The sequence below is a fragment of the Sphaerodactylus townsendi genome, linkage group LG03, assembly GCF_021028975.2.
Source record: "Sphaerodactylus townsendi isolate TG3544 linkage group LG03, MPM_Stown_v2.3, whole genome shotgun sequence".
In the NCBI taxonomy this organism is placed as follows: Eukaryota; Metazoa; Chordata; class Lepidosauria; order Squamata; family Sphaerodactylidae; genus Sphaerodactylus; species Sphaerodactylus townsendi.
The window spans coordinates 18,811,517-18,837,966 of NC_059427.1; the positions used below are offsets into that span (position 1 = coordinate 18,811,517).

Below are 26,450 nucleotides of genomic sequence, written 5' to 3' on the forward strand. Positions count from 1 at the left end.
GTTGCTGGATGTATCGCCGAGTCCAGACCAGAGAGCAGCTTGAGAATCAGGCAACTGAATGGAGACATAAAGTTGGAGGGACCCCCAAGGGCCATCAAGTCCAACCCAAAGTCCTCAGCTTCTTGCCAGTTGGCCCCCAGTGGCCCACCAGAAGTCCTTCTGAGATGGGTCACCTATTCCCACCGTCCATGCGGTCTCTCCTCTTGCTTAGCAGCACACCCCTTAGCCAAGTCCATAATTTGGCCTGGGCCAAATTGCCTGGGAGTTGAGAGGCAGCCTCGAACTCTGCTCCAGTGGCACGCCTGGCCTGAAGTCTGAAAGAACCCGTAGGACATGGGAAACCAATCAACACCCTATACCCGGGTGGCGATAGACACAGCAGCAGCTTCCTTGCTAGGGACGTTGGGCAGCATTGCCACCACCTTCCCAGGAACCTCTGGGGGCGCTTCCACTCGGCACAGATATTTTTCCCCGAGCCGGTTGGTGACCACCAGCCTGGCCTCCTGCAAGCAGCAGTCTGAGGTGTGGCTGACCAACTCTGCCGGCCCATCAGCTTGGTGGGGGACCGCCCCTCCTCCCTCCACCTGCACAGAGCGAACTCCGGCTTCATCCCAGATTTGCAAAGTGACCGTCCAATGGCGGGTGTGGCAGCGGGGCAGAGAAGGACCGCAGGAACCATCGACCCGAGAGACGTTGCAGAACGGCAAGGAGAGGTTATGCACCTGAAAGGAAGCAGAAATGAGAACATGTTAACGCATTCCCAAAGCAGAGAGCCACATGGGCCCAAAGCCAAAACCAGAAGTCGTCTCACACCTTTTATTAGGCTCAACGGACACAACACAGAAAACATACAAGCCAACATGGTGGAGTGGTTAAGAGAAGAAGACTCTAATCTGGAGAACTGGGTTTGATTCCACACCTCCTCCACATGAGCAGCAGAGTCTTACCTGGTGAACCAGATTCTACATTCCGACTGTGTCATTTGGGCTTCAAGTCATAGTTCTTCCTACAGGTGTGTCCTTTGAGGGGCCAGTAATAGAAGGGAACTCTCCAATGTAACTTGAATACTCATTACCTGGGAGAAAGGCAGGGTATGCCCATCCAAAGTGCTTCTTCTTCTTCTTACTCCAGAACTTCTTAATCAGAAGAAGAAGAAGAAGAAGAGTTTGGACCCTATATTCCACCTTTCTCTCCTGGAGGCCTCAAGAAGAACCTACAATCCTCTTGCCCTTCGCGGCTGGCTGCAAACACCCTGAGAGAGCTGCGAGAAGCAGTGACTGGCAGAGATGCCGGCAAAGGCGTGTGTGGGAGTGCCGAGGCTGTCCTGGGCCACGCCCGAGACCAGCCTCCACGGCTCGGGCGGGCAGAGCTGGGAACTCGGGGCCGGGTTCTCCGGATCGGATACATGAGCTCGGAACCTCCTACGCCACTGCTGCAAAATCAGGCTGGTGCAGGAGAAAATAGCTGGGACCTTGCCTTGGTAACGCCGGCCTCCGCGGGATGAAACTTTTGAGATCGGTCCTAAGATGCAGGCCAGGCACTCGGTAGGTGCTCTGCAGCGAAGACCTCGGTTTTAAATGCGCCGCCGGAGTTAAATCCCGGTTTCGGTTTTCGCCGATTCTTTCAGCGAAAATGTCGTCTCGGTGATCGTTGAGGGCTTCGGTTTTCGTCTACGCGTGCGCGCCAATTTCACGACGAAAAATGGCAACCCATGCAGGCTCCATTGCTTGCCAATGGGAACCTCGGTTTTCGTCAGTTTTGGTTTTCGCTGAGGTAATTTGGACGGATTACCGACGAAAACCGAGGTTCCACTGTATTTGCTTCTCCTGCACACATGTTTTCCAAAACATCCAGCCAGATGAAGCTTTTCAGAGAACTCGAAAGGCTGCACATTCTTGGAGGGAGAGAGAACTAGGCTTGGGAACCAAATCTTAAACTCATGGACTGGACAAGATTGGAGAAGATGGTCCACAAAACACCATTTAATGAAGGTGAAGAATCACGTCACAATCCCTCCAAGCGATTGCCTTCTTCTTACAACTCCTTCCTACCCCCCCACCCCACCCCTCTGCCCCAAGACTTACTGGAGAGGGGGGCATCACAAGCAAGCGGATATGGGCAAATGCAGGATCCTCCGCTGGGTGCAAAGAACTGGCTTGGAGAGTTACGGTGACCACGGATCCTGGAACAGCAGCGCTGGGTATGTGAAGAGTGACCTGCCCCGTGGCTGACTGGTTATGGCCTAACTGTAGCCTGTGGAGAACAGAGGGGAAAAAAATCAAAGATGGCCGCAAGGATGGCAAGTGACAATTCACCTATTATGCACTCAGGTTGGGTCTGGGGTCCCCACCAGGTGTGAGTGCTAGGTTCTTTTCAATTCCCAGGCATGGGAAACCAAATTTGCATTGGGACCATGAAATGTACGGAGAAGGGTCTTCAGCCCTGCACTTCTAAGCTGTTTTCCTGACTTAAAAGGGTTCCAGAGACAGTTTTTAAAAATCTGTGACGTGTATGGGGAGAGCAAATAATAGCCAATCAGGGCCCATGGGCCAAATAGGAGGAGAGGGCAAGAAAAAAATCGGTTAGTTCAGTTTCGCTGTTTGTGCCTTCCGAGAGGGAGGCTGAAAATCCTTCCTCAGGAGACTATACTGATGTCAGAGCCTGGCTTTTAGGGAAAGTTGGTTAATTTAGTAAACACATAAAGGAAGACTTCTGTGGATTTATATCCCCCCTTTCTCTCCTGCAGGAGACTCAAAGGGGCTGACAATCTCCTTGCCCTTCCCCCCTCACAACAAACACCCTGTGAGGTGGGTGGGGCTGAGAGAGCTCCGAGAAGCTGTGACTAGCCCAAGGTCACCCAGCTGGCGTGTGTGGGAGTGAACAGGCTAATCTGAATTCCCCGGATAAGCCTCCACAGCTCAAGCGGCAGAGCTGGGAGTCAAACCCGGTTCGTCCAGATCAGAGTGCACCTGCTCTTAACCTTCTACGCCACTGCTGCTCCCCAGTGCCTCCCCAGATCCTTTCCAGTCACAAAAAAAGAGATATGGGGAGGAGGCAGTCCGAAGTGTCTTCCCAATGTGCACTGCAATCCCAATCCAAACTAGGGCTGCCATGCACAGGAACCCCCAACTCACATCCGACTGTTGCATAAGGTGGGGACCCCAAACTCAGCCTCTGTACTCCTTAATGTGTGAATCGGCTGCTAAATCACATCAAGTCACAACATAGGAAGCCGGCTTCTCCCAATGCAGGCTCATTTCCCAGAATTACCTGGAGCTGGAGATGTTTACTGGGAGCCGGGGAACACTGCTTGCTTTCAGACCGTACTGCTTGAGTGAACCCGGATTTGTTAACTTCCAGACGATGGAAACCGGCTTCCCTGGGAACACAGGAGTGTCTCTGCTCAGCTAGAACAAACCAGGGTGTAGGATTGCTCGAACTGTGGCTGGAGCTGGCGTTTTCAAAGTGGTGGGATTCAAATAATTTAACAACCGGTTCCGGTGGTGGGATTCAAATAATGTAACAACTGGTTGTTTACAAGCGCCATTTTAATAACCGGTTCTGCCGAAGTGGTGCGAACCTGCTGAAAGGGGGGAGCCCTATAAAGGTGAGAATGGGGGCTAGGTTGTTAGGAGGTAAGTGCTCCAGCTTACCCCTTTGCACTGGGTGTGTGTGTGTGTGTGTGTGTGCGTGCGTGCGTGCGTGCGTGTATTTTAAAGCATAACATGGAGAAGGGAGAAAAGACTTCCCCTGATGCGAGAACAAACATGTTATAGTATTACAAGGTAAAAGAAAAAGAACAAATCTTAGAAATACTAAGATGGGGGAAAATCAAGAGAGAAAAACAGAGGAATCAAACACAATCAAAACGAGATTTTTTTGTTTGTTTTGTTTTAAAGGGTATGTGTGTTCTGATTATTTCAGATCACTAAGCCCGACTGGGAGGGAAACTGGCTTCACAGAGAAAGCGAAGAGCTTGGCTCCACGTGACCTTCCTCCACACGGTGTGCTTTCAATTCACACATGCAACCCCACCTCACCTAGGGATCTGATAGCAAGCCAATTCTGGCACGAATGTACCACCACCACCTGCAACCTGGCATGGCGGCTGCTCTGCCTGAAATGGGGAATCATGTTTTTTTAAAAAAAATATGCTTTATTAAATTCAAATAAGACGTTACAGAAAAACAAAACAAATAGAATGATTAAAATAGGTAATCTGGTTATAGTTCTACAAACTGACAAATTCTTCAGGTCACACCGCATATTTGGAAGATAAAAAAGAGAGAAATAGAGAGAAGAAAGAGAAGAAGAGTTACTATGAGAGTATCATATTGAGAAGAAAAGGAGAGAGAGTAGAGATGGTTAAAAGGAGAGAAAATAAGGAGAAACACATTGTATTGTCGAAGGCTTTCACGGCCGGAATCACTTGGGTGCTGTGTGGTTTCCGGGCTGTATGGCCGTGTTCTAGCAGCATTCTCCTGACGTTTCGCCTGCATCTGTGGCTGGCATCTTCAGAGGATCATCTTCGAAGATCCTCTGAAGATACCAACCGTCTGGCAACGTCTGCTTCTGACCCTTCTTCTCCCAGACTCTAACCTAAACATTAATCGTGTTTCTTGTCTTTTATCTTACATTATTACTTATGGGACTTCACCTTCAAATTTAATTTCTTGCTACTAATACATTATCAACTAACTATCTGCATCATAATAAAGGCAATTTCGAGGTTATATTTACTATACATATTTTGTTACCATTTACCATTCATATTTATATGGTTCAAATGTGTTATTAACTTCGTAACATATATAACCTCATGTCATTAACAACATAAATGAAGAGGGAATCATGTTTTATTTCACTGGCGGTCCCTCATGGACAGCCCTCAAAGGCTCACAGTAGCATGCAGACATTTTGATTCATGTTGGCTGAGAGTCAAGCACAACAGAGTCAAAACCCTAAAATTCGATGCAGGACCGAAACTCTATGGAGACACAGGGAAGAAGAAATAGACCGAACGTTTGTCCGTTCCTTTGAATCCAACAGCATGCCCTGCCACTTTGCTACCCGCCCCTTGTCTTACCTCCAGAAGGGATCCACATAACAGTGGCAGCAGCCTGAGGGCGACTCTCCACCTTCAGCCCTTGCTGTCCAGCGCAATATTACTGTGAAGCTGCCGGCCAATAGGGATGGGGAACTGGCTCGGCCATCAAGACAAATCAGTCTTGTTGGCGCCTCTCTGGCTCAGCTCCCCGAGGCTGCCCGCCTTCCCCGCCAAGTTCACGGCCTGTAGATCGACTGAGCCAGACTCCGGCTGGCTCAAGCCTGTTGCCATAACAACCAAGAATACAGGAACCCCTGTTTAAAATGAAGTTGAAAGCTCATCAGGTCCCACTCCCGAAGAACCAAATATGTGTGTTCTAGAGAGGCATAACCTCTATGATTACTTGGGGAAAATGGCGTCGTGCGTGGAAACTGGCAGCAAAGGTGATATTTTTCAGTCCCTCTGGGGCAGCTATACTCCGCCATAATATGCAACTACTGCAACACAGACCGAGGTGCTATTTTAAAAAACCAACAAAGAAAGCACTGCCTGCTGCTTTCTTAACGCCTGCACAAACCAGTGCCCAATCCACTAAAGCAGGGGTCTTAAAACTATGGCCCTCCAGATGTTCATAGACTACAATTCCCATGAGCCCTACCACTTGGCCTGGTGGGCCACTGCGAGTAGCAGAATGCTGGACTAGATGGACTCTGGTCTGATCCAGCAAGCTAGTTCTTATGTTCTTGGCCATGCTGGCAGGGGCTGATGGGAATTGTAGTCCATGGACATCTGGAGGGCCATAGTTTGAAGACCCCTGCACTAAAGGAAATGGTCTCGTACACACCTTCTACGGGGTTGCTGTCCATTTTCAAAAGCCCAGGGTGCCGTCCATCCACTTGAACTGCAAAGTAATGCAGGAAGTCAAGCGTGCTCTGGCCTGCGAGCAAAAGAAGAGAGATCTGGAACTCTGAAAGGAGAGGTTCCTTCCATTTCCAGCTGTAGGTCAGGTGGCTCAAAAGGGTCGCCTGGCATCGAATAAGTCACTCTATCCCCGAGAAATCACTGGCTCTGGAGGACTGAGCTTCACATGGATTCATCCCAGAGCAGAAGCCATCTTAGGTATAAAGTTGCCAACTTTTACCGTGTTTCCCCGAATATAAGACAGTGTCCTATATTAATTTTTGCTCCCAAAAGATGTGCTACGTCTTATTTTCAGGGGATGTTTTATTTTTCTGTGTTCTGTTTGTTGGGCATGCTTCAGAGCAAAACTTTTGCTATGTCTTACTTCCGGGGGATGCCTTATATTTCGCACTTCACCAAAACCTCTACTACGTCTTATTTTTAGGGGATGTCTTATATTCGGGGAAACAGGGTAGGTGAGGCGTGGCATTCTACCAGAATTAGAGCTGATCTCCAGACTACTCCACCCCCCAGGGGGAAATGGCAGCTTTAGAGGGTGAACTCACCGTCAATCCAGCCCCAAACGCCATCCTCCCCCATCTCCACCCTCACACCTTCGGAAATGTCCCAATTCAGAGTTGTTCGATTCAAGTCCAGTAGCATCTTGGAGACTTGCAACATTTCTGTGGTATAAGCTTTAAAAGAGTTGAAACTCCCTTCATCGGAGTGGATGGGTAGGAATCCTGAACTGCAGATCCCAAGTGCAAGCCCAAAAGAGCAGCCCAACCACAGATCCTGTGAGAATGTGTAACCCCCATGCTCAGAATGGGTTGACCCAGAAAGGGGTGGAGACCCAAAGCAGGAGAAGGCTGCAGAGCTCATGTAGTTGGAGGGCAGAAATTTACCAGACTGGACCTTGATTTGTATAAGCCCTTAACTTACCTTGTTAACGTAACTGCCATATTATTAGGAACTACTAGGAAGGTAATTGTTTCTTATTGCTATGTTGTAAATGTTAGGTTTATTGTTTCAAGTTTCTTTGTGGTTGTAATGGTGAGAGTTCTCACAAACCTTCATCATATTGAAGCCTGTTCATCCAGCCCTTAAGGTCTTCAGGAGCCAACCCTTGCAAGAAAAATTGGACTTGGCAGTATCAGGAGCTGTAAATGGGACTTGAAAATGCAACCTGAACAAGGACCTTGAAGTGTGATGTTAAATGTTGATGGTTGATGTTATATGTTAGAAAGGAAACCATGTTGTTTTTAAAATTTGTTGTTGCAAACTCATTCCAAGTTCTGCCCCACAGAACCCACAAGCTGAGGTTACAAATGCAACTCACAAATGATTTATCTAAGAGCTTTTTAAAATTGATCATGTGGAAAACGAGCAGGTAACTGGCTAGAGCTCAGGTTGCCAGCAACCTAGAACCATGAATGGCCTGTCCCTCCAGGACAGGCTTAATCTATAGAAATGGCGGCTGAAGCTTTTCACGGCCCTGAGGAAAATAATCTCGCCTGGCACTTACTGTGCCATTAAGCCTCCCTCCCAAAGGGCGAGGCATTTCTCTTCCAGGCTGTTGGCAACACTGGCTAGAGAGCAAACATTTCCGTTTTAATCTTTTGCTCACCCTGGATGTGCACAGAATAGTTTCCTTTAGAATGAAGCGCCAAAGTCCATTCTCCAGGACGGAGAGGGGAAGAAAGTAACACTCTGTAGACGCCTCCGATGGACTGGATCTCAGCTAAAGGACCACGAACCGATGTAGAATTCTGGGTTGAACCTGCCGGGAAAGGGCTGGTTTAACTATGAGGCAAAAAGTACAAGGACCCAGACAGAACTTTCTGGTTATTCAAGAAGGCATCATAGTCCATAGTTGGCTGTCATCTTCTTGCTGAGGAAAAGATTCAAGCAGTTCTGATATTCCTTGGAACAGAGTCTGACAACCACCGTTCCCTATAAATAGGCTTTGACAAAGATTGAATGTGTGGATCAGTGTGTACATGTTATTTATTCTATTTTTCTTCATTAGGACCCCTGCATTTCCCTCCAGCGAGGACCCAACTCAGCTGACATGTCTCTCCTAGGCTTCTCTTTTCCTCCATGTTACCCTTACAATAATTTTGTGAGGTAGGTTAGACTGAGAGCATCTGAGTGGTCCAAGGTCATCCAGCAAGCTTCCACTGTGTTCAGTTCACTATGTGCTCTTTTTTATCTGCCCTACAGGTTGTTGTAATGGGGCTTTATAAAAAGCCTTCCCATTCCCTGAGGAACTAGGGTTGCCAATCAGGAAATCTCCAGTGGGAATGGATCTCCCAGAATTAAAATGATCCCCAACAGGAATGAAACTTTCCTAGATGAAATGGCATTCTGAGCTTACAGAGGCACTGTAGCCCAGTTATGTTCCTTCCCCCAACCCCCTTCTCCCAAACCCAACCCCAGCTACATCTCTGAAATCCAGGAATTTCCCAACCTGGAGCTAGCAGCAACCCTACAAAGAACTGACCCTGGACCCTGATGAAAGAATTCAATATATTATTTACAATACATAATCAGTGGTGGGATTCAAATGATGGAATTTAGGCGGGTTCGGTGGTGGGATACAGCAATAATTCCCAACAACTGAATTTGGGGGGTGCTGTGGTTTCCAGGGCTGTATGTAGAAGTATTCTGTTAGCAGCATTCCTCTCCTGGACGTTTCGCCTGCATCTGTGGCTGGCATCTTCAGAGGATCTGATGGTAGGAATGGAAAGCAAGTGGAGTATATATACCAGGGGTAGGGAACCTGCGGCTCTCCAGATGTTCAGGAACTACAATTCCCATCAGCCCCTACCAGCATGGCCAATTGGCCATGCTGACAGAGGCTGATGGGAATTGTAGTTCCTGAACATCTGGAGAGCCGCAGGTTCCCTACCCCTGATATATACTGTGGAGTATATATACTGTGTATATTGGGGCTTTCCCCACTTACCTTCTGCTGCGCGCTACTCCGGGGAAAAGTGCAGCGGGGTCCAGCTCGCCACTAATTCTGCAAGTAGGCGGCAACCCAGCAGCCTTTGGCAGCTGCGCTTTTGCACCACCTCAGTAGCGTCATTCCTGGCGCTGAAGAAGCTTGGCACGACTTTGATTTAATCTACGCTTAGGCGCTGAAGCGGTAGTGATGGGGAACCCCAACAGCGCCAGGAATGATGTGCGCCTGAGGGAGTCTTGAAGCGATGCGCCTTGAAGAAGGTGAGTGGGGAAAGCCCCATAATAAAGCAAGTGGAGTATATATACTGTGGAGTATATATACTGTGAGGTGAAAAGGTGAGGCCATCTGAATAGAGTAGCCTGGCACGTGAGTCACAGAGAAGTCTGTAGCATGAGAGAAACAACTGGTTGTTTACAAGCACCATTTTAACAACCGGTTCTGCCGAAGTGGTGCGAACCTGCCGAATCCCACCACTGTATATAATTCAATTTGGGTCTACAGGCTGCAACTTGCAACCGCTCCCAGAAGCCATCTCACAAAACCTACTTCCTGTCCTTCCATTTAGACTCCACCAGGAGACAAACAGCCAAAACACTAACTCTATTAACGCCGTAATTATTTCATATACATTTTACCACCCAAAGTAATACAATATTGGGGAGGGGGGGAATCCTAAGACCGATGCACGTGAGAAAGCTGACAGAAGTTGTGGAGTAACTGAATTAAACCTGTAGGATCCTGGATGGTGAAGGCCCAAATGGCACCTTGGATAGTCATGACCACTTGGTCAACCAAGCTGTCAATCCAAAATGGGTGAACCTCCTGTATTGTCGCTTGCCTTCTCATCCTCTTGCGAGAGCCCCCCAGGCTGAAGCTGGCTCCTTTCTGGTAATTGAAGAGGGTCACCTAGAAAGAGACCCCCGCCCCCCCAAAAAAGATCACTATGAATCAGCCCATTTATTAGCATATTTACATTTAGAAATAAATAGACAATTTACAATACTAAAATAATATCACCATGGTTGGGGAGGGGCCATGGTTCAGTAGTAGAACACCTGCTTTGCAGGCCAAAGTTGTCAGGGAATAAAAAAAATATGTGGTGTGCATCTTGTGAGCAGACAGATCATTGTGATCTAGGTGACAGTACTTGTCAGACAGAAACACCTGCCAGAACCTGATGGAACTGTACAGAACCAGTTTAATCCTGTTCACTGACCTTTACTGTGATTGGCTAACAGTAGTATATAGGTAGAGCATGTTCCACTGTACTGTGTCTAGGGATTTCTGGGTCGCTGCGGAGCATGCTGCCCGATTGTTTACTGATACTGTCTACACTGTAAATAACCTGCACCTAAAGATAAAGTCTTCTTTGGAAGTGAAACTGCTTTATGGTGTTGTGTTGTTTCTTCTGCCGTGCTAAGCCTGTTGCAGCCGCACTTATTCTACCTCGGTAACACAGCTTCCGCTTGTTAAAAGGTCTACTCTGTTAAAAGTTGCTAAATTCAACCCTTGGAATCTCCAGTTAAAAGGATCAAGTAGCAGGAGATACAAAAGATCTCTAACCTGAACTCCTACACAGCCACTGCCAGTTAGGCTAAACAAAAAGATTACCAGGCTGGTGGGAGCTTGTGGGGTGGAGGTACTGGCAACACATGCATTACAGCACTTCTGGAGAAAGCAAGAAATCATGCCATGTCACTTTCTGAGTCGGCAGAAACTGTGGTAAAATCATAGGCCCCTTCCGCACACGCAAAATAATGCGTTTTCAAACCACTTTCACAACTGTTTGCAAGTGGATTTTGCAATTCCGCACAGCTTCAAAGAGCACTGAAAGCAGTTTGAAAGTGCATTATTCTGCATGTGCGGAATGAGCCATAGAGTTTCCAGTGATTGGTTGTTGTGGGTTTTCCGGGCTGTGTGGCCGTGGTCTGGTAGATCTTGTTCCTAACATTTCGCCTGCATCTGTGTCTGGCAACCTGGTCACCGTGTTCTGAATTGTAGATTTAGTGAGTTGCAGCACACCCACAAAGAAGCACGTTATGATGTGTTTTTTGTGTGTATTTTACAAGTTGTTTTCAAATCCAAAGTATTCCTTTATTTCCTCCCTCCTTACCGAAGATACGCTGGATTCACCAATTATTTCAGTCACCCGGCGGATATTCTCGTTGTTTGTAAATATGATCTGGCCGCCAGAGCTGTGGGCTAAGTTTATGTAGAGGTTGAACCGGTCCGGGGCAAGCGTTTCCCGTTTCACCCGGGTCCTGGAGGGATCTTCTGTAATTAGGAAGGTCACCTGAGGTGAGGAGGGGGAAAAAAAGGGGGAAAAATGTTATGTCCTCCTTTGGGAGTTTGTATTCTAAAAGGAAAGGGTTGAAAAATTTTGCACCAAGTCGCCGCAAGACACGGCTTTTGCATCAATTGAAATCCAGATAAATTCCAGAAACCCAAATCCCATCAGAAGCAAACCCCTCAGCCAAACCTTGCATTTCTGCTCCTGGATAAGGGCTTCCACGCTGTTCTGGAGGTGAGCATCTTTAGCTGATGCGTCGGTAAAGACGAAGATCTCAGAATACGGAGGTGAGTTCTGGAGGGCAAGCTGGGAACAAGGACAGATACAAGTCAGGCACATAACTGGCTTTGACCACAATGGCAAACACAGGACCACATAAGAACATAAGAACTAGCCTGCTGGATCAGACCAGAGTCCATCTAGTCCAGCACTCTGCTACTCGCAGTGGCCCACCAGGTGCCTTTGGGAGCTCACATGCAGGAGGTGAAAGCAATGGCCTGCTGCTGCTGCTGCTCCTGAGCACCTGGTCTGCTAAGGCATTTGCAGTCTCAGATCAAGGAGGATCAAGATTGGTAGCCATAGATTGACTTCTCCTCCATAAATCTGTCCAAGCCCCTTTTAAAGCTATCCAGGTTAGTGGCCATCACCACCTCCTGTGGCAGCATATTCCAAACACCAATCACACGTTGCGTGAAGAAGTGTTTCCTTTTATTAGTCCTAATTCTTCCCCCCAGAACAAAAAGACAAGCTCATTCGTGGGTGCTATGGGGCAGTGGTGGGATTCAGCAGATTTGAACCACTTCGACAGAACCATTGCTAAAATGGTCCTTGTAAACAGCCAGTTGTTAAATTATTTGAATCCCGCCACTGCTTTGGGGGGCTTTGAGGTTGTCCTCCATTTTTGAAACAAGTCTCATACATTATATTACCCCAGTCTCCCATCATATAATTTCAACAAAGGTTACTGGTTTTTCAGCATATTGATGACTAAAGACCACAAGGCTAAAGGCAGGAAGAGTAATTCCTTGCAGCAAAGAGAATGCGACTGACAGGAGGAGATAAATAAAAAACTATAACTGTTTTTATTTCTTTGCTGTGGTGTAATACATTTGTCAAATTAAGACTGGGCTGATAAGAATATTTGGATAATGGGAGTAATAAAAGAAGTGCTGTTTCCCTTTGATCTCACCTCTTCATTTAGACCATAGGCGTCGAACTTGCACCCCTCCAGATGTTATGGACTACAGTTCCCAGTTATGGACTACAGTGGGTTCCTTTGCCTGCCATGTCCAGGAAGGCTTGTAAGACTATCATATTCCAGGGCAGAGGGGCATTTAGCTGGGAAGTCATTTTTTTGGCTGCGTTAAGTGTGCACATAGGGCATTAATTTGCTTTTCACTTGCTGGATGCTTACAATATTTGGGCCTTGCAACTTTTGCTGTTTTGACAGCTGCCATGAGCTTGCGAAGACAAATTGAGGTATCAGCATTTTTACCTACAATCCTCTGCAGCTCAGTAAAGATGACCGGAGATCTGTGGGTTCACCCACCATTTCCTGGACCCTCTTTGTTCTAGAATGCTCCGCTGGGGTCCTCCTGCTTACCTAGTTCAGTCCCCCAGGCACCCGGACCCAAATGGAGCATCCTAGAACAAAGAAAGTCCAGGAAATGGCGGATGAATGCACAAATCTCCTGTCATCTTTATCCTGAACTAGCGGGCCCGGCCAAGCATTGCTGTGGCTCAGTCTGGTGAAGTGGAAAAGAAAGAAAAGGGGAAGCGAACTGTTCAAACATGTGTCATTGCACAATGCTTGCAAGGGAGGGGCAAGGGGCCTCTTGCTCTCCTCCCTCTCTCCCGTTGCCTTGCAGGGCACCCTGATAGATTTTTAAATAGATAGACAGGGCATAGATGCTTGGTGAAGCTCAGAGATGTCTGAAAGTAAAGTTTCAGGAGACAAATCCCTCTCATAAGCTAAGATCTTTCAATTCTGCAGATATCAGATGGAGCGGGGAAGGGTGGTGGTGGTCTCCACACTGGCCTACCTCGAGGGCAGAAAGGCACATTTCTGGCTCATCCTTGCCACCCAAAGGATGGATAGTGTCAAGGAATTCCCAGAACTTTTTCTGGTCACTGGTCTTCAGCGCAGGGCCAAATTCTGGAAGAAACAAAAGGGAGACATTAATATTTGAATGCACGGTATATAGACTATTGTGCATCGACTTATTTTCAGATACGTGGAAAACCTTTATAGAAATTTAGCATAGATCTGAAATCACTGTTATATTTTCGTCTCTATCTTGCATTTTTTCCCCCTTTTTCTAATTTTATTCTACGTAATTGCTGGATTTTGAGATTTTTCCCTTGAATTTTTTTCTCCTTTTCTTTTTGAAAGAAAGAAATATTCTAAAAAATGCACCCTCAGGCTGTGCACTTCATTCCAACCACTGTAGGGCCAGGACAGATGAAACTTACATGGAGACCATTCAAAAAGTGTTGCAGGAGCAAAACTATGCTCCGCCTTCCCGGTCCAACATTCTGTTCCCAGGATGCACCCAGGAAGCTTACAAGCGTGTCATGTGCCATCAAGTCCCTTCTGACTCAAGGCAACCCAATGAATCGATATCCTTCAAAACATCCCATCATTAACAGCCCTGCTCAGATCTTGGACACTGAAGGCCATGGCTTCCTTTGTAGAGTCAATCCATCTCCTGGTGGGTCTTCCTTTTCCGTGCTGTCTTGAACTTCTAGCTTTAAGGAGAGCATCAAGGCGGTATTTCCCCCATGGCTTATCTACAGACTCTAGCACTGAGGTATACCACTTTGGAACCTGGAGGTTCCATTTTCCTATTACAGCCAAGAACCAGGCAAAGCTACCTTCTGTGAACTTGTCTGCCCCTGTTTAGAGTTATCTTCTGACTCCCACCACACATAACACCACTGCCCATGCTGACAACCTCTTCTTTGATGCAAAGCAGCATTAGGGATAGGAAGAAGTGATCTGTAGTGACAACCGATGAAGAGGGCACTGAACAGTGGCGTATCTACCTAGGGATAAAGGGTACACCTTGGGGGCGCCACTCTTCTGGTGGGCATATCTACCTAGGGACAAGGGGCGTATCTGGGTGTATCTACCTAGGGACAAGGGGCGCCACTCTTCTGGTCACGTGGGGGGCGCAAAATCAGCCCCCCACATGACCAGGAAGTCCTGCCACCTCATCGTTTTCGCGTGCCTCGACCCCGTCATCTACATGGGCGGGGTCAGGGCACTCAAAGACCATGAGGCAGCAGGAAGTCCTGCTACCTCATTGTCTCCAAGAACCCCTGACCCCGCCCATGTCAGTGACACATGGACGGGGTCAAGGCACGCGAAAACAACGGGGCAGCAGACTTCCTGCCTCCATGTGCCTTCAACCCCACCCTGGACTCCCCCCTCCCTCCCCTGCCGGCTGGGAGTAGCCAGCAGCCTGCAGTTTCTTCTGACCTCCATTCCGGACCAGTCCCAGCCTTGCAGTCCCGGCCTTGGAGACCTACTTTTATAAGCACTGAGGCCGGGGGTGGGGCTTGGTGAGCAGGAAGTCCCACCCCTTCCTGCTCCCCAAGCCCTACCACCTGGCCTCAGTTCTTATAAAAGCAGGTCTCTGAGCCCAGCCAGCAGGGGGAGTCTTGGGGGGGAGGTGGTGACATGGGCGTGGTTGAGGGCACCGGCAGTGGTGGGGGGTGGAGCCTGGGGGTGTCCCAGACACAATTTGTCTCTAGGCACCATTTACCCCCGGTACGCCTCTGGCACTGAATGATACCCACGTCTATCGATTCATAGAACAGAGACCTATTTATTACACACCGCAATCTTCCACTCACTCCAGTCTTATCTCACCAGGGTCATTGAACGGCACTAAGAGATAGAAATCTGGCTCCTGGAGAGTGCCACGGCGCGAGTCGATGATCTTCCGTGCCTGGGACTTGGCCGCGTTGATCTCTTCTCCCATGCTCCCAGTGGTGTCCACAACAAAGCTCAAACCCGTGGCTGGACTGATATCTAGTAACCTGAGAACAGAACCCAGAAACTGTGGGTGAGCCTTTATCTAAAAGTCTTTTGGGCACAGGAAGAAAAAAGATACACACTCAGGATTAAACCTAAAATGTCTTTTCAGCTAGAAGAGTCGATTTCATTCTATGGGGAGTAGGACAGCACCTCTTAACTCACTGGGTCAGGGTTCCTGTCACACAACAGGATAACCTATATCAGTGGTGGCGAACCTGCCGTGTTTCCCCGAAAATAAGACAGCGTCTTATATTAATTTTTGCTCCCAAAGATGCGCTATTTTCAGGGGATGTCTTATTTTTTTGTGTTCTGTTCGTCGGGCATGCTTCCAAACAAAAACTTTGCTATGTCTTACTTTTGGGGGATGCCTTATATTTCGCACTTCAGCAAAACCTCTACCATCCTCTTTATTTTCTTTCAGGGATGTCTTATATTTGGGGAAACAGGGTATGGCACTACAGATGTTCATGGACTACAATTCCCATCAGCATGCTGGCAGGGGCTGATGGGAACTGTAGTTCATGAACATCTGGAATGCCATAGGTTCGTCACCATGGACCTATATTCAAAGCCACCCAAAGAAATTCAAGTCCGACCTATATGCTTATTATACAACTACCAGGACTCAGGCCTGAAGCATGCTCTGAAATTAAGGCATGTCAGGTTGAGATTCAGCCTGTAAGCCATCTCCAAATTCTATCCTGAACATGGGACTCCACACGAGCCAGATGTGCAGAGTCTCTGCGTCACCTGTGGGGCCACAGCAACTCATGTCATAAGACATTGTTTCCATAAAAGCTTCCAGATCAGGAATGGCCTTTTGCTTGCTGTTCTCCACCAAAGTCTCCTAATCTTTTTCTGTGCGCCTTGCCCCGCTTCAGTCCCTGAACATTTCCCCCCGCCACATACATATTATTATTAAGCATTCAGTGCTGCTTAAATCTTGTATAAGATCTATCATCTGTCTGTCTTGTCTGAAAGCCCTCTCATTGCCTGAGCTGTTGCAACCTATGGAATGTTCATAAACATTCTGTCACCTCCTGAGAAAGACAGTGTCAGCAATAGAATATTGGTCGTCACTGAGTGCTGATGTGGGAGAAGATGAAAATAAGGTGGCAAAGCAGTCAGCGGGCGCAGAAAAGCAGCTTGGGAAGGCAGAAGATAAGTCAGTGGTCGAAGAAAGCAGTGGGAAAGGCAGGCTGGAAAAGAAAACTCACGCAGCCCTTGAAAATAAGGAAAGAATATGTGTGTGTGTGAGCAAATGGCTATCTGCTCTTTGCCGGAAGGGAATGTTGAAGCAGCGGATTTACTCGGAGTAGACCACCTTGCAGGACGCAATGTAGACAAGAACTGACAGACACACAGTCACCAGTGCAGTCCTATTTATTGCTATCTACTGACAAAGTGCTTCGCCAGACCACAGGTGTTTTCAGGCACACATCACACTGCTGTCCGTGCTATCTATATACAAAATTGGTACCAATCAGGTGCCCTCACCTTATCAGGTTTGCACGCGGTACCAGCTGTGCAGATTTGTAATCTGCACACGGCACCTGTTAGACCAGACCTGTGCATTATATGGCCCGCGGGCCACATCCGGCCTGCCGGATGACCCTGACTGGCCCCCCTGCTGTGCTGGGGAGCGAAGCGCCTTTGAAAGCCCTGCAGAAGCCGGTTGCCTTGGCTGCTAGCTTCTGCGGGGCTTTCAAAAGCACCTCACCCCCCTGCCTTTTGGCCCGGCCTTCCACAGTATTTTCTGTTTCTTATGCGGCCCATGGAAAAAAATAATTGCCCACCCCTGTGTTAGACGGAGGGTCCAGCTGTCATTTAGATTTTGCTCATCTAAACATTTACACATGTTATGAATGGGTGCTGAGGGCTCAACAGAGAAGACAGACCAAAATAAAAGGTAGAAGGAAGACTACGTTATCAGTGTGGCGTAATTAATCCAGCCATCGGGTGCAGACATTTTGTTTAACCCAGTACACATCAAATGCGGAATGTTACAGGACACACTGAGATCTTGCTGTTAATTTGGAGCGGAGAAGGGCTTTGGGGCGTGACCCATGTACAAGAGGGGAATGAGGAGAAGGGAAGAATTACAGAGTTGAACACAGGGTCACAGAATGGCCCACTACCTCATGAAAGGCTTGTTCCCAATTTCTCGCCACAGCATCTCCAGGAAGTGGGTGGAAGCCTCCTGGGCCAGCGCAGCTGCTTTGTGGTGCAGATAGTGGTGGGGCGAGAAGAGCAAGGATGAACTGTCCTTATTGATGCCACCGTGAGGGTCTCTGTGGCGGCTGTCGTCAAACTTCCCACCGTGACTACACTTCCCTGCAAAACAGGGAGAGATGACACAGGAGAGGAGGAAAATGGACTCTCACGCCCAATACACACACACACAAAAATCCTATCCACATATTTCATCTATTTCAGTGTGAGTTATCAGGAGCGTCAAACTCTGGCCCCCCAGACATTAATGGGCTATGATTCCCATCAGCCTCTGCCAGTACCCTGGAAGGACCCTGGAGAGGGCAGGGTTTGTAGAGAGGAGGGACCTTAACAGGGTATAATGCTGTTCAGTCCATCTTCTAAAGCGGCCATTTTCTCCAGGGTTACTGACCTCTGCAGTCTGGGGATGAATTGGAATTCCAGGGGATCCCCAGGCCCCGTTTGGCCATTGGCAACCCTGTTTCAGAAGAATATTGTCCTTAGCAGCAGTGAGCAGCAGTGGCGTAGGAGGTTAAGAGCTCGTGTATCTAATCTGGAGGAACCGGGTTTGATTCCCAGCTCGGCCGCCTGAGCTGTGGAGGCTGATCTGGGGAATTCAGATTAGCCTGTGCACTCCCACACACGCCAGCTGGGTGACCTTGGGCTAGCCATAGCTTCTCGGAGCTCTCTCAGCCCCACCTACCTCACAGGGTGTTTGTTGGGGGGGGGAGGGCAAGGAGATTGTAAGCCCCTTTGAGTCTCCTGCAGGAGAGAAAGGGGGGATATAAATCCAAACTCTTCTTCTTCTTCTTCTTAGACTGATTTCTTTGAAAAGCTGGTTCCTGAGGAGAAAAGCACTTTGCATATTCCCAGAAGCAAAAAGACATCGGCTTCCATAAGAAAACGAAGAACTCGAATATCCATCCATCCATCCATCCATCCATCCATCCATCCATCCATCCATCCATCCATCCATCCATCCATCCATCCATCCATCCATCCATCCATCCATCCATCCATCCATCCATCCATCCATCCATCCATCCATCCATCCATCCATCCTTCCTTCCTTCCTTTCAACTTTTATACCGCCCCATCCCCGAAGGGCTCTGGGCAGTGCACAACAGACAGTCACATATAAAGATAAAACAACTAAAACCTTTAAAAGCAGCGATAAACGAAGACTAATGAATAAAAGTGGCGTCCAGCAACCCCATTTTTAAAAATCCTCTCTTGAAAGGGAGGAGCGGCAAGTCCCAAGATGGCAAGAGGCCCAAATGTAAGGGACTGGGGGGCTGATATTTGAGCTGATAACCCCGTTTACCGACCAGCAGTTATGATGAAGGCAAAGAAAATCTTGGTTGTGCAAAATGGGCTGGTGAGGGGGGGGGGATGCTTCTCTATGTTTTGGTAAAGCCCTTTTTAACCTTCTTGATTTTTAAGATAGAAAAACACACGGGCAACATACATATACGAAGAACAAACATACTTTATGACGCAACCTCTGGCTCAAACCTGTTTCCCTGACAATTAAAAACATACCTATTGGCTTTTCCGGCTTGGTACCATAGTAACCGGTGGTCAAAAGTCCCTTAGCAGCAAGGCTTTCTAAGAGGTTCCCTTCACAGGTCCAGTAAGAACAGCTGCTGCAAGTCTGGGTGTCAGCTGCAAGTGTAGGAAAGACACAAGAAGTAAATGGACAAGGCCGTGATCCAGTAGTCCTGGGTTCGGTTACTAGATTTGAGCAACACACACAATCCAGCACGAGCTCCAGTTTCCCTTCCCCCTATGACTTGTGGATTGAACTGCTGGCTGATTATCTCCTGCGGAAACGTACCCAATGCAGAGCTTTCTTGCTAGCTAGATTTAATGTTATGCCTTCTGCATTAGTGCATGGAAGGTTTCATAATGTCCCTCAGGAACACAGAGGATATGTCCCTGTGGGGCGGATGGTGTTGAAACTTCTTTTTTTCCTGTCCTTTTTATGAGGTGATCTGCGAGGAGTTCATAAATCCCCTTTTAATCTGTAGAGTTGGACTTCCTGATATTTTAAAGCTATCTTATTTATTAAATACTTCTGATCAAACCAACGTGAAGAAGTAGATAGGTTCTCGCAAGCAGCAATAGAGCTTCGTCATGGTGTTAATCTGTAGGATAGGCTGACCAGACGTCCCGCTTTTGGTGGGACAGTCCCGCCTTAAAACAATTTGTCCCACGTCCTGCGGGTTTTTTCAAGTGTCCTGATTTTTGGAAGGCTGCCGCACTGCTTTCTGGGGCGCAAGGCAGTGCGGCAGCCTCTGTGACAGGGCGGGAAACGGGAGCGCCCCAGAAGGCAGTGAGCTCCTGCGGCTGCGCGCATGCAGCCGCCCGCCTACCCACCAGTCCCGGTTTACCTTACTGTAGGACTTTTTACTACAGTTCCCATATTTTAAGTGATCCCAGGATGGATTCCATGGGTTTATTTCCTTCCCCCCTTTTAATAATATTGTATTTTGAAGTTTTATAACTTAATTTTAAACTATGTAACCCTATTTTTTGTGATTTGTGTACTGTTCATATGTATGTGATGCCAACAAAGGTTATGGAATGGAATGGAAAAATGGACTGGACTGCTGAGTTCTCGGAGGCCACCTCCACTTTGGGCAACGTGTTCTCAAGACAATCACCTCTTCTTGGCAGTGGCGGGGCTACCAGGGGACAGGGGGGTGAACCACGCACTGGGTGCACGGCTTTGGGTCACGTGGGGAGCAGAAAATTCCCCCTGACCCCTCCCCCCTCGTCAGTCGGCCACTCAGCTCACCCCTTCCCCCCCCGGCGATGCCCCCCCCACACTTACTTTAACAAATGGAGCAGGCGGCAGAGAAGGCCTGCCTGTGTTCCCTTCCAGGCTGCAAAAAGCCTGGTAGGAACTACATTCCCCAGGAGACCCTGGGAAATGTAGTTCCCACCAGGTCGTTTGCAGCCTGGAAGGGAACAGGCAGGCCTCTTCTCCAGCCTGCTTGGTTTGCTAAAGTAAGTGGGGGGGCGCCAAGGGGGGGCACCGCAGGGGGGGAAGGGGGGCACAAAAAAGCCAGAGTGTGCACCGGGCGCACTCTGGCCCAGTTACACCTCTGCTTCTTGGTTAAGGTATTTTCAGTATTCTACAAGAATATAATCCCAGTTACACAGAAATTACTCGTGTATTTCTGTGCCACACAAAAAAACCCCACATCTCATTGTGACGTGCCTCTAAAGATGCCAGCCCCAGACGCAGGCAAAACATTTGCAGCAAAAACTACCAGACCACAAGCCAAAAAACCTACGACAGCCAGTAAAACAGGCAGCTGCCGAGGACATCAAACTAGACAGAAGCCAAATTGTTTTCTCTAGCTAAAAATTATATAATAATATGTTATCTTTTATAAACAAAAATGGAAAGTAAAAACAAATCAATACAACGTCTGCTCTTGTTTCTGCATCGGCTGATCTGATATTATATCACTTTAAGACCTTTTTCTTTTGTGGAGGAATAATTTGTTATTGTTACGACTTTTTTTAAAGATAAACAAAAAGCAACAGACAATAATAATTTTAAAACTGTGGGGGGGGGGACCCCACCCTATTGGATGAAAGGTGAAAAGAAGGCTCCCAAGTTTCAGAATCTTTTCTGTGGTAAATCCACAGAAGGATGATTTTCTTCATATCTCTTCCTTTAAAGCAGTGGTGGGATCCAAAAATTTTAGTAACAGGTTCCCTCGCCAGCCCCCCCTCAGCAAAGGGGGCAGGAGGCATTGCCTGAACCAGAGCCTGAGTTCTGGAAGGCAAAGCCACAGGTTGAATTTGCTTCCCCCTCATGGGCAGCCACCCCACCACGACCTCAAAAAATTTTTTTGCACCAGGTCATTTCTAAATCATCATCACATTATAGAAAATGCCCCAACTCAAAAATCTGAACACAGCAATGGTGAAACACACAGGTTCTTTGATAGAGACTGGTGAGATAAAAGGTACGAAAGGCTGAGAATCAATGAATTACAGTACCTGAAAGGGATTAACCCAGTTCAGGAAGTTACATTATTAGTCACAATTGCTATATGGAACCTTCATGTTCAAAGGCAGTATGCCTCTCGGGGAGGCGAGGGCGTGGCGATGGAAAAGCGGACCCAATTAGTAACCCCCTCTCGGCACACATAATTAGTAACCCACTCTCGGGAACTGGTGAGAACCTGCTGGATCCCACCTCTGCTTTGTATTTTTTTTTTATCTCAGATTACTGATCTGAGTTTTCTAATACAACCACTGGAAGTCACTTTGAGGGCCTTAAAACAGAGAGGCATGGTAGAAATCTGTGAAAACACCACCGGTCTGTTACCTTCTGCGATTGACTTGATTTCCTGTCCTGGCTTGAGCAGGTGTTGGTGAATGTGCTGGTATCCGAGTTCTACCCAATTGCTGTGGCTATAAAAATCCTGTCCAAAGATAATAGAGATGTGAGAATTGAAGAAGTTTCATTAGAGAACTAAGCAAGTCAATAAGGCCACAGATCACTTGTCTATATCCTCACTACCATGCAATCTGCTAAGATAAATCAGAATAAAGGTAAAGAGAGAGAGAGATAATATAAAGGTTAACAGACGGTGAAATAAAGGGGTAGAATCAACATAGCTGGCACTCAAGCTGCTAGCATTAATTAAGTAGATGCGGTGGGAATTCAGCATTCAATCCTTGGTGGGTTCCAAACCTCTTTATTATGCAAATAAGGTTTTCCATGCTCGGAGGCACTGAATGCCTTTCCTTCATTGCTTAGTAACCATAAATCAGCAAATATACAGAAGATGAACAGTTCCCAGACAGAAGAAGAATGGAGAGTCTCAGCCCCTCTCACAGTAGAAAACCTGGGATGGGGGTAAGTTGAGCAGGCGCAAAGGTCCTGGTGGGAGAATCAGATACCCATTTCTTCTTTGCTCCCTTTCCTTGGGATCACCCATAGAGTAAAACCTCTAAAGCCACAACCGAATTCCCCCATTCTTCTGAGGACCCTGGGATTGCATACATGGCGCGCCTTCCTCCATTTTTCACTCACCAAGCAGGTTTCTGAATATTATTAGTAATATTATTAGTAAAAATATTATTAGTAATGATAATAAATAATGATAATAAATAAAAATGACAATGATGTAGTTTGATCGGCACCTGTAATGTATGCAGCAGCTGCCCCAACTTTTCCCGGGCAATGCCATACTGCTCTGAGCGCACAGCTTGCAAGACCTCCTTACGAGTTTGCAACAGCCAGGCATTGGCGGAATGGATGAGCTCCGAATCGAAGTGAAGCACAGGGTCGTCCCGCGTGGTGTTCAGGAAGTCCATGGCGGCATTGGCGTTGGCCACCTGGGCAATGGCTCCACGGAAACGCTTGGCGGATACCTTAGGACCAAAGAAAGCTGCAAAGACATCATCAGCCAGGAGGGTCCTGTCCTAGGTGAGAGAGGAGAGGGGGATCAGGTAAGGAAAGTGTAGTGTCTTAGCTACAGCAATGGCCATAAACAGCAGGCCCTGACATGGATGGCCCAGGCTAACCTGACCTTGTCCAATTTCAAAAGCTAAGTAGGGTGGGCCTTGGTTAATTATTGGATGGGAGACCTCCAAGGAAGTCTGAGGCAGAGGCAGGCAATGGCAAATGATCTATATTAATCCCTTGTTTTGAAAACCCTATCAGGCTGCCATAAGGTGACCAGATTTTCACCTTTTAAAAGCGGGACACCATTATGGGGCACTCCCATTTCCCTTGATGGGAGGAAGCGCCCCAGAAAGATGAAGATGCGCTCCTGCGCATTTCGTCTTGCGCGAATATGTGATACTTACTTGGCGCATGGTAATTCGCGTGTAGTTATCAATGTAAAACTGTTTGCTTGGAAGCTCTGAGGGGGGAGGTCCAGAATAAGAGCATCTCCTCTTTTTATGAATCAGGGCAGGAAACAGGGGTTTGGCAGTGTGGCAGCCTCCCGCGCTGCCTTCTGGGGCACTCCCGTTTCCCGCCCTGTGACAGGGCGGGAAAAGGGGAGCGCCACAGAAGGCAGTGCAGCAGCCTTCCAAAAATTGGGACATTTAAAAAACTCCGCGGGACATGGGACAAATCAGTCAAAAGTGGGACTGTCCCGCCAAAAGCGGGATGTCAGGTCACACTAGGCTGCCATGACTTGTCTCTGACTTGATGGCCCTTTCCACCATAAAAACCAGACTTGGAAGCATTGCCTGTTGCAATATTTACAGTGCTATCCTAAACTGAAAGAACCCCTTCTTACAGCCCCATCCAAACACGGGGTGGTAGGGCACGGCGCCAATGCAGCGCTGCCCTGCCACTCCGCTGAAGTAGACTTATGCCATGTTTTTGGGTGACGTAAGTCTGTTGTCCCATCCATTTGCGCAAAGGGACAAACACTACTGATTTAAACAAATTCTGCCTCACTGCTGCACCCACCACCAGGCCCCTCCCCCTTCCCCCTGGCACCCCCTCCCCCCGTGCCCCCTTGCGGAGCTCCCACCCCCTTCCCACATTTACCTTAGTTCCTTTCCTTTTCCTAGAACTTTTCAGGCTGAAAAAAAGGCCTGTTCGCAGTACAGGCTAAAAACGGCCTGAGGAACTACAGTTCCCAGGAGACCTTGGGGCTCACAAGGTCTCCTGGGAAGTATAGTTCCCATCAGGCCGTTTTTAAGCCTGAACTGCGAATAGGCCTTTTTCTCAGCCTGAAAAAGTTCTAGGAAAAGGAAAGGAACTGAGGTAAGTGTGGGAAGGGGGGATGCCGTGGGGTGGGGGGGCACTGCGGGGGGCCATGGGGGGTGCCGGAAAATATAGACAGCGCACTGGGCGCAGTTTGGCCCAGCTACGCCTCTGCCCGCCACCAATAGTTGTCTAGAACCTGTTGTATTGTTTAGCACAACAGGCTTTACTTTTATGCTAATAAAAGGCACTGACTGACTGACCAGGCTTTACTGCTAGTTAAAGATAAAGGAGTGCATATTGTTGAAGGCTTTCACAGTCAGAATCCACTGCTGTTGTGAATTTTCTGAGCTGCATAGCCATCGTCTGGTAGTTTTTGCTCCTAACATTTTGCCCACGCCTATGACTGGCATCTTCAGACGTATGTCACGGTGAGATGTGTTTTTCAGTGACTGTGCCATGGAGAAGACACATCTTACCATGACGTCCCTCTGAAGATGCCAGGCACCTGGTGGGCCACTGCGAGTAGCAGAGAGCTGGACTAGATGGACTCTGATCTGATCCAGCTGGCTTGTTCTTATGTTCTTATAGATGTGGGCAAAATGTTAGGAGGAAAAACTACCAGACCGTGGCTGGCCGCACAGACTGGAAAACTCGCAACAACCGATTGTGTTCTCGGAGAGAGTGTTCTATTTGCTGCTTCACCCCCTAATAACACTTCTTCCAGGATCTCATATTTGGTCACTGTTTAAGAAACCCAGACTCGTTTCCTCTCACCTTGAAGTCCTCTTCTCGGATGCGCTTCCCCTTGGGATGAGGCATTTCCACGAAAAGACGCACGGTGACGCTGAGAATCGCCTCTTCGGTCATGTCTTGGTGGGTGATGGAGCCCCAGGCAAAAGCCATCGCACGAGACCAGAAGTTGGGGAAGAATCCGTGGACTTCTTGTGGCGGCAAACACAGCAGCAGCAGAGTCCACAAGAGGCCCCAGAAGCTGCCCAGCATATGGTCCATATTGGATACATTTATCTGCACAGAGAACAAAGCGGGAATTGGAACGGCCAGCCGCTCATTGTTCTGAATTGCTTTAGCACAGGCCCCATTCCAAGTTCCTCCAGCAAAGATCTACAACAGCGGTTCTCAACCTGGGGGTCGGGACCCCTTTGGGGGTCGAACGACCCATTCACAGGGGTCGCCTAAGACTCTCTGCATCAGTGTTCTCCATCTGTAAAATGGATAAATGTTAGGGTTGGGGGTCACCACAACATGAGGAACTGTATTAAAGGGTAGCGGCATTAGGAAGGTTGAGAACTACTGGTCTACAAGCATTTCAAGCAGGCAAGCACAGAAAGAACAGTATGACTCCTGGTATATTCCTGCACTGACCCTATTCACTCTAAAGCCCATCACAGTGGTGGGAAGAAATAATAAATTACTGGGATACAGTAGGATCATGGGAGCCATTATCACAACCATCTTGGACAGGGACACACTTTCCTCCTAGATATCTGCGAAGCTACATATGAAAAAGAATCTAGAGACTACACACTGGACTACTTCATTACAAGAGAGAGACACCAATTTTGAAAGATCAGCAATATAAGGTGCTGGCTTCAAATAAACAAAAGAGAGCCAGGGTGGCGTGGTGGTTAAGAGTAGGTGTTTCTCATGCTCCTAAAGGAGCAGCAGTGGCGTAGGAGGTTAAGAGCTCGTGTATCTAATCTGGAGAACCAGGTTTGCTTCCCCGCTCTGCCACTTGAGCTGTGGAGGCTTATCTGGTGAACCACATTAGCTTGCGCATGTCTCCAACACACGCCAGCTGGGTGACCTTGGGCTAGTCACAGCTCTTCAGAGCTCTCTCAGCCCCACCCAACTCACAGGGTGTTTGTTGTGGGGGAGGGAGGGAGGGAAGGGAAAGGAGATTGTAAACCCCTTTGAGTCTTCTTACAGGAGAGAAAGGGGAAATAAATCCAAATTCTTCTTCTTCAAAAGAAAGGCCTCATTGTCTTGACTTGTCCAACTAGGCTTGCCAATCTCCAGGTGGTACTGGGAGAATTACAACAGATCACCAGACCATACAGATTTTAAAAGTATTTTTTATTTCCACTATTTATAGTCCACTTTTCTCATTGGGATTCAAGAGGGATTATACAGAGTGAGTCAATAAAAGCAACACGATGAGACATTCAAGAAGCCATTAAACAGGATTTAGGAGGTCGAACCAACCAGAAATCTAAAAACAGAAGTGAAACAAAGCCAATTGTTGGCATGACTCATCAAATGAAGCAAATTTGC

At 47.8% G+C, this 26,450-nt stretch overlaps 1 protein-coding gene across 1 annotated transcript; it reads right to left on the reverse strand.

Moving 5' to 3' along the window:
* Positions 1 to 303: 303 nt before the first annotated feature.
* VWA7 (von Willebrand factor A domain containing 7) lies at positions 304 to 25,279 on the reverse strand. Its single transcript, XM_048490737.1, is given in 16 exon segments — positions 304 to 722; positions 2,085 to 2,253; positions 3,271 to 3,407; positions 5,087 to 5,361; positions 5,892 to 5,984; positions 7,575 to 7,727; positions 9,644 to 9,821; positions 11,029 to 11,208; positions 11,395 to 11,511; positions 13,248 to 13,360; positions 15,080 to 15,249; positions 17,386 to 17,581; positions 19,001 to 19,123; positions 21,810 to 21,906; positions 22,631 to 22,912; positions 24,933 to 25,279. Coding segments are annotated over 16 exon segments (2,889 nt in total). The 5' UTR covers positions 25,170 to 25,279; the 3' UTR covers positions 304 to 353.
* Positions 25,280 to 26,450: the final 1,171 nt, after the last annotated feature.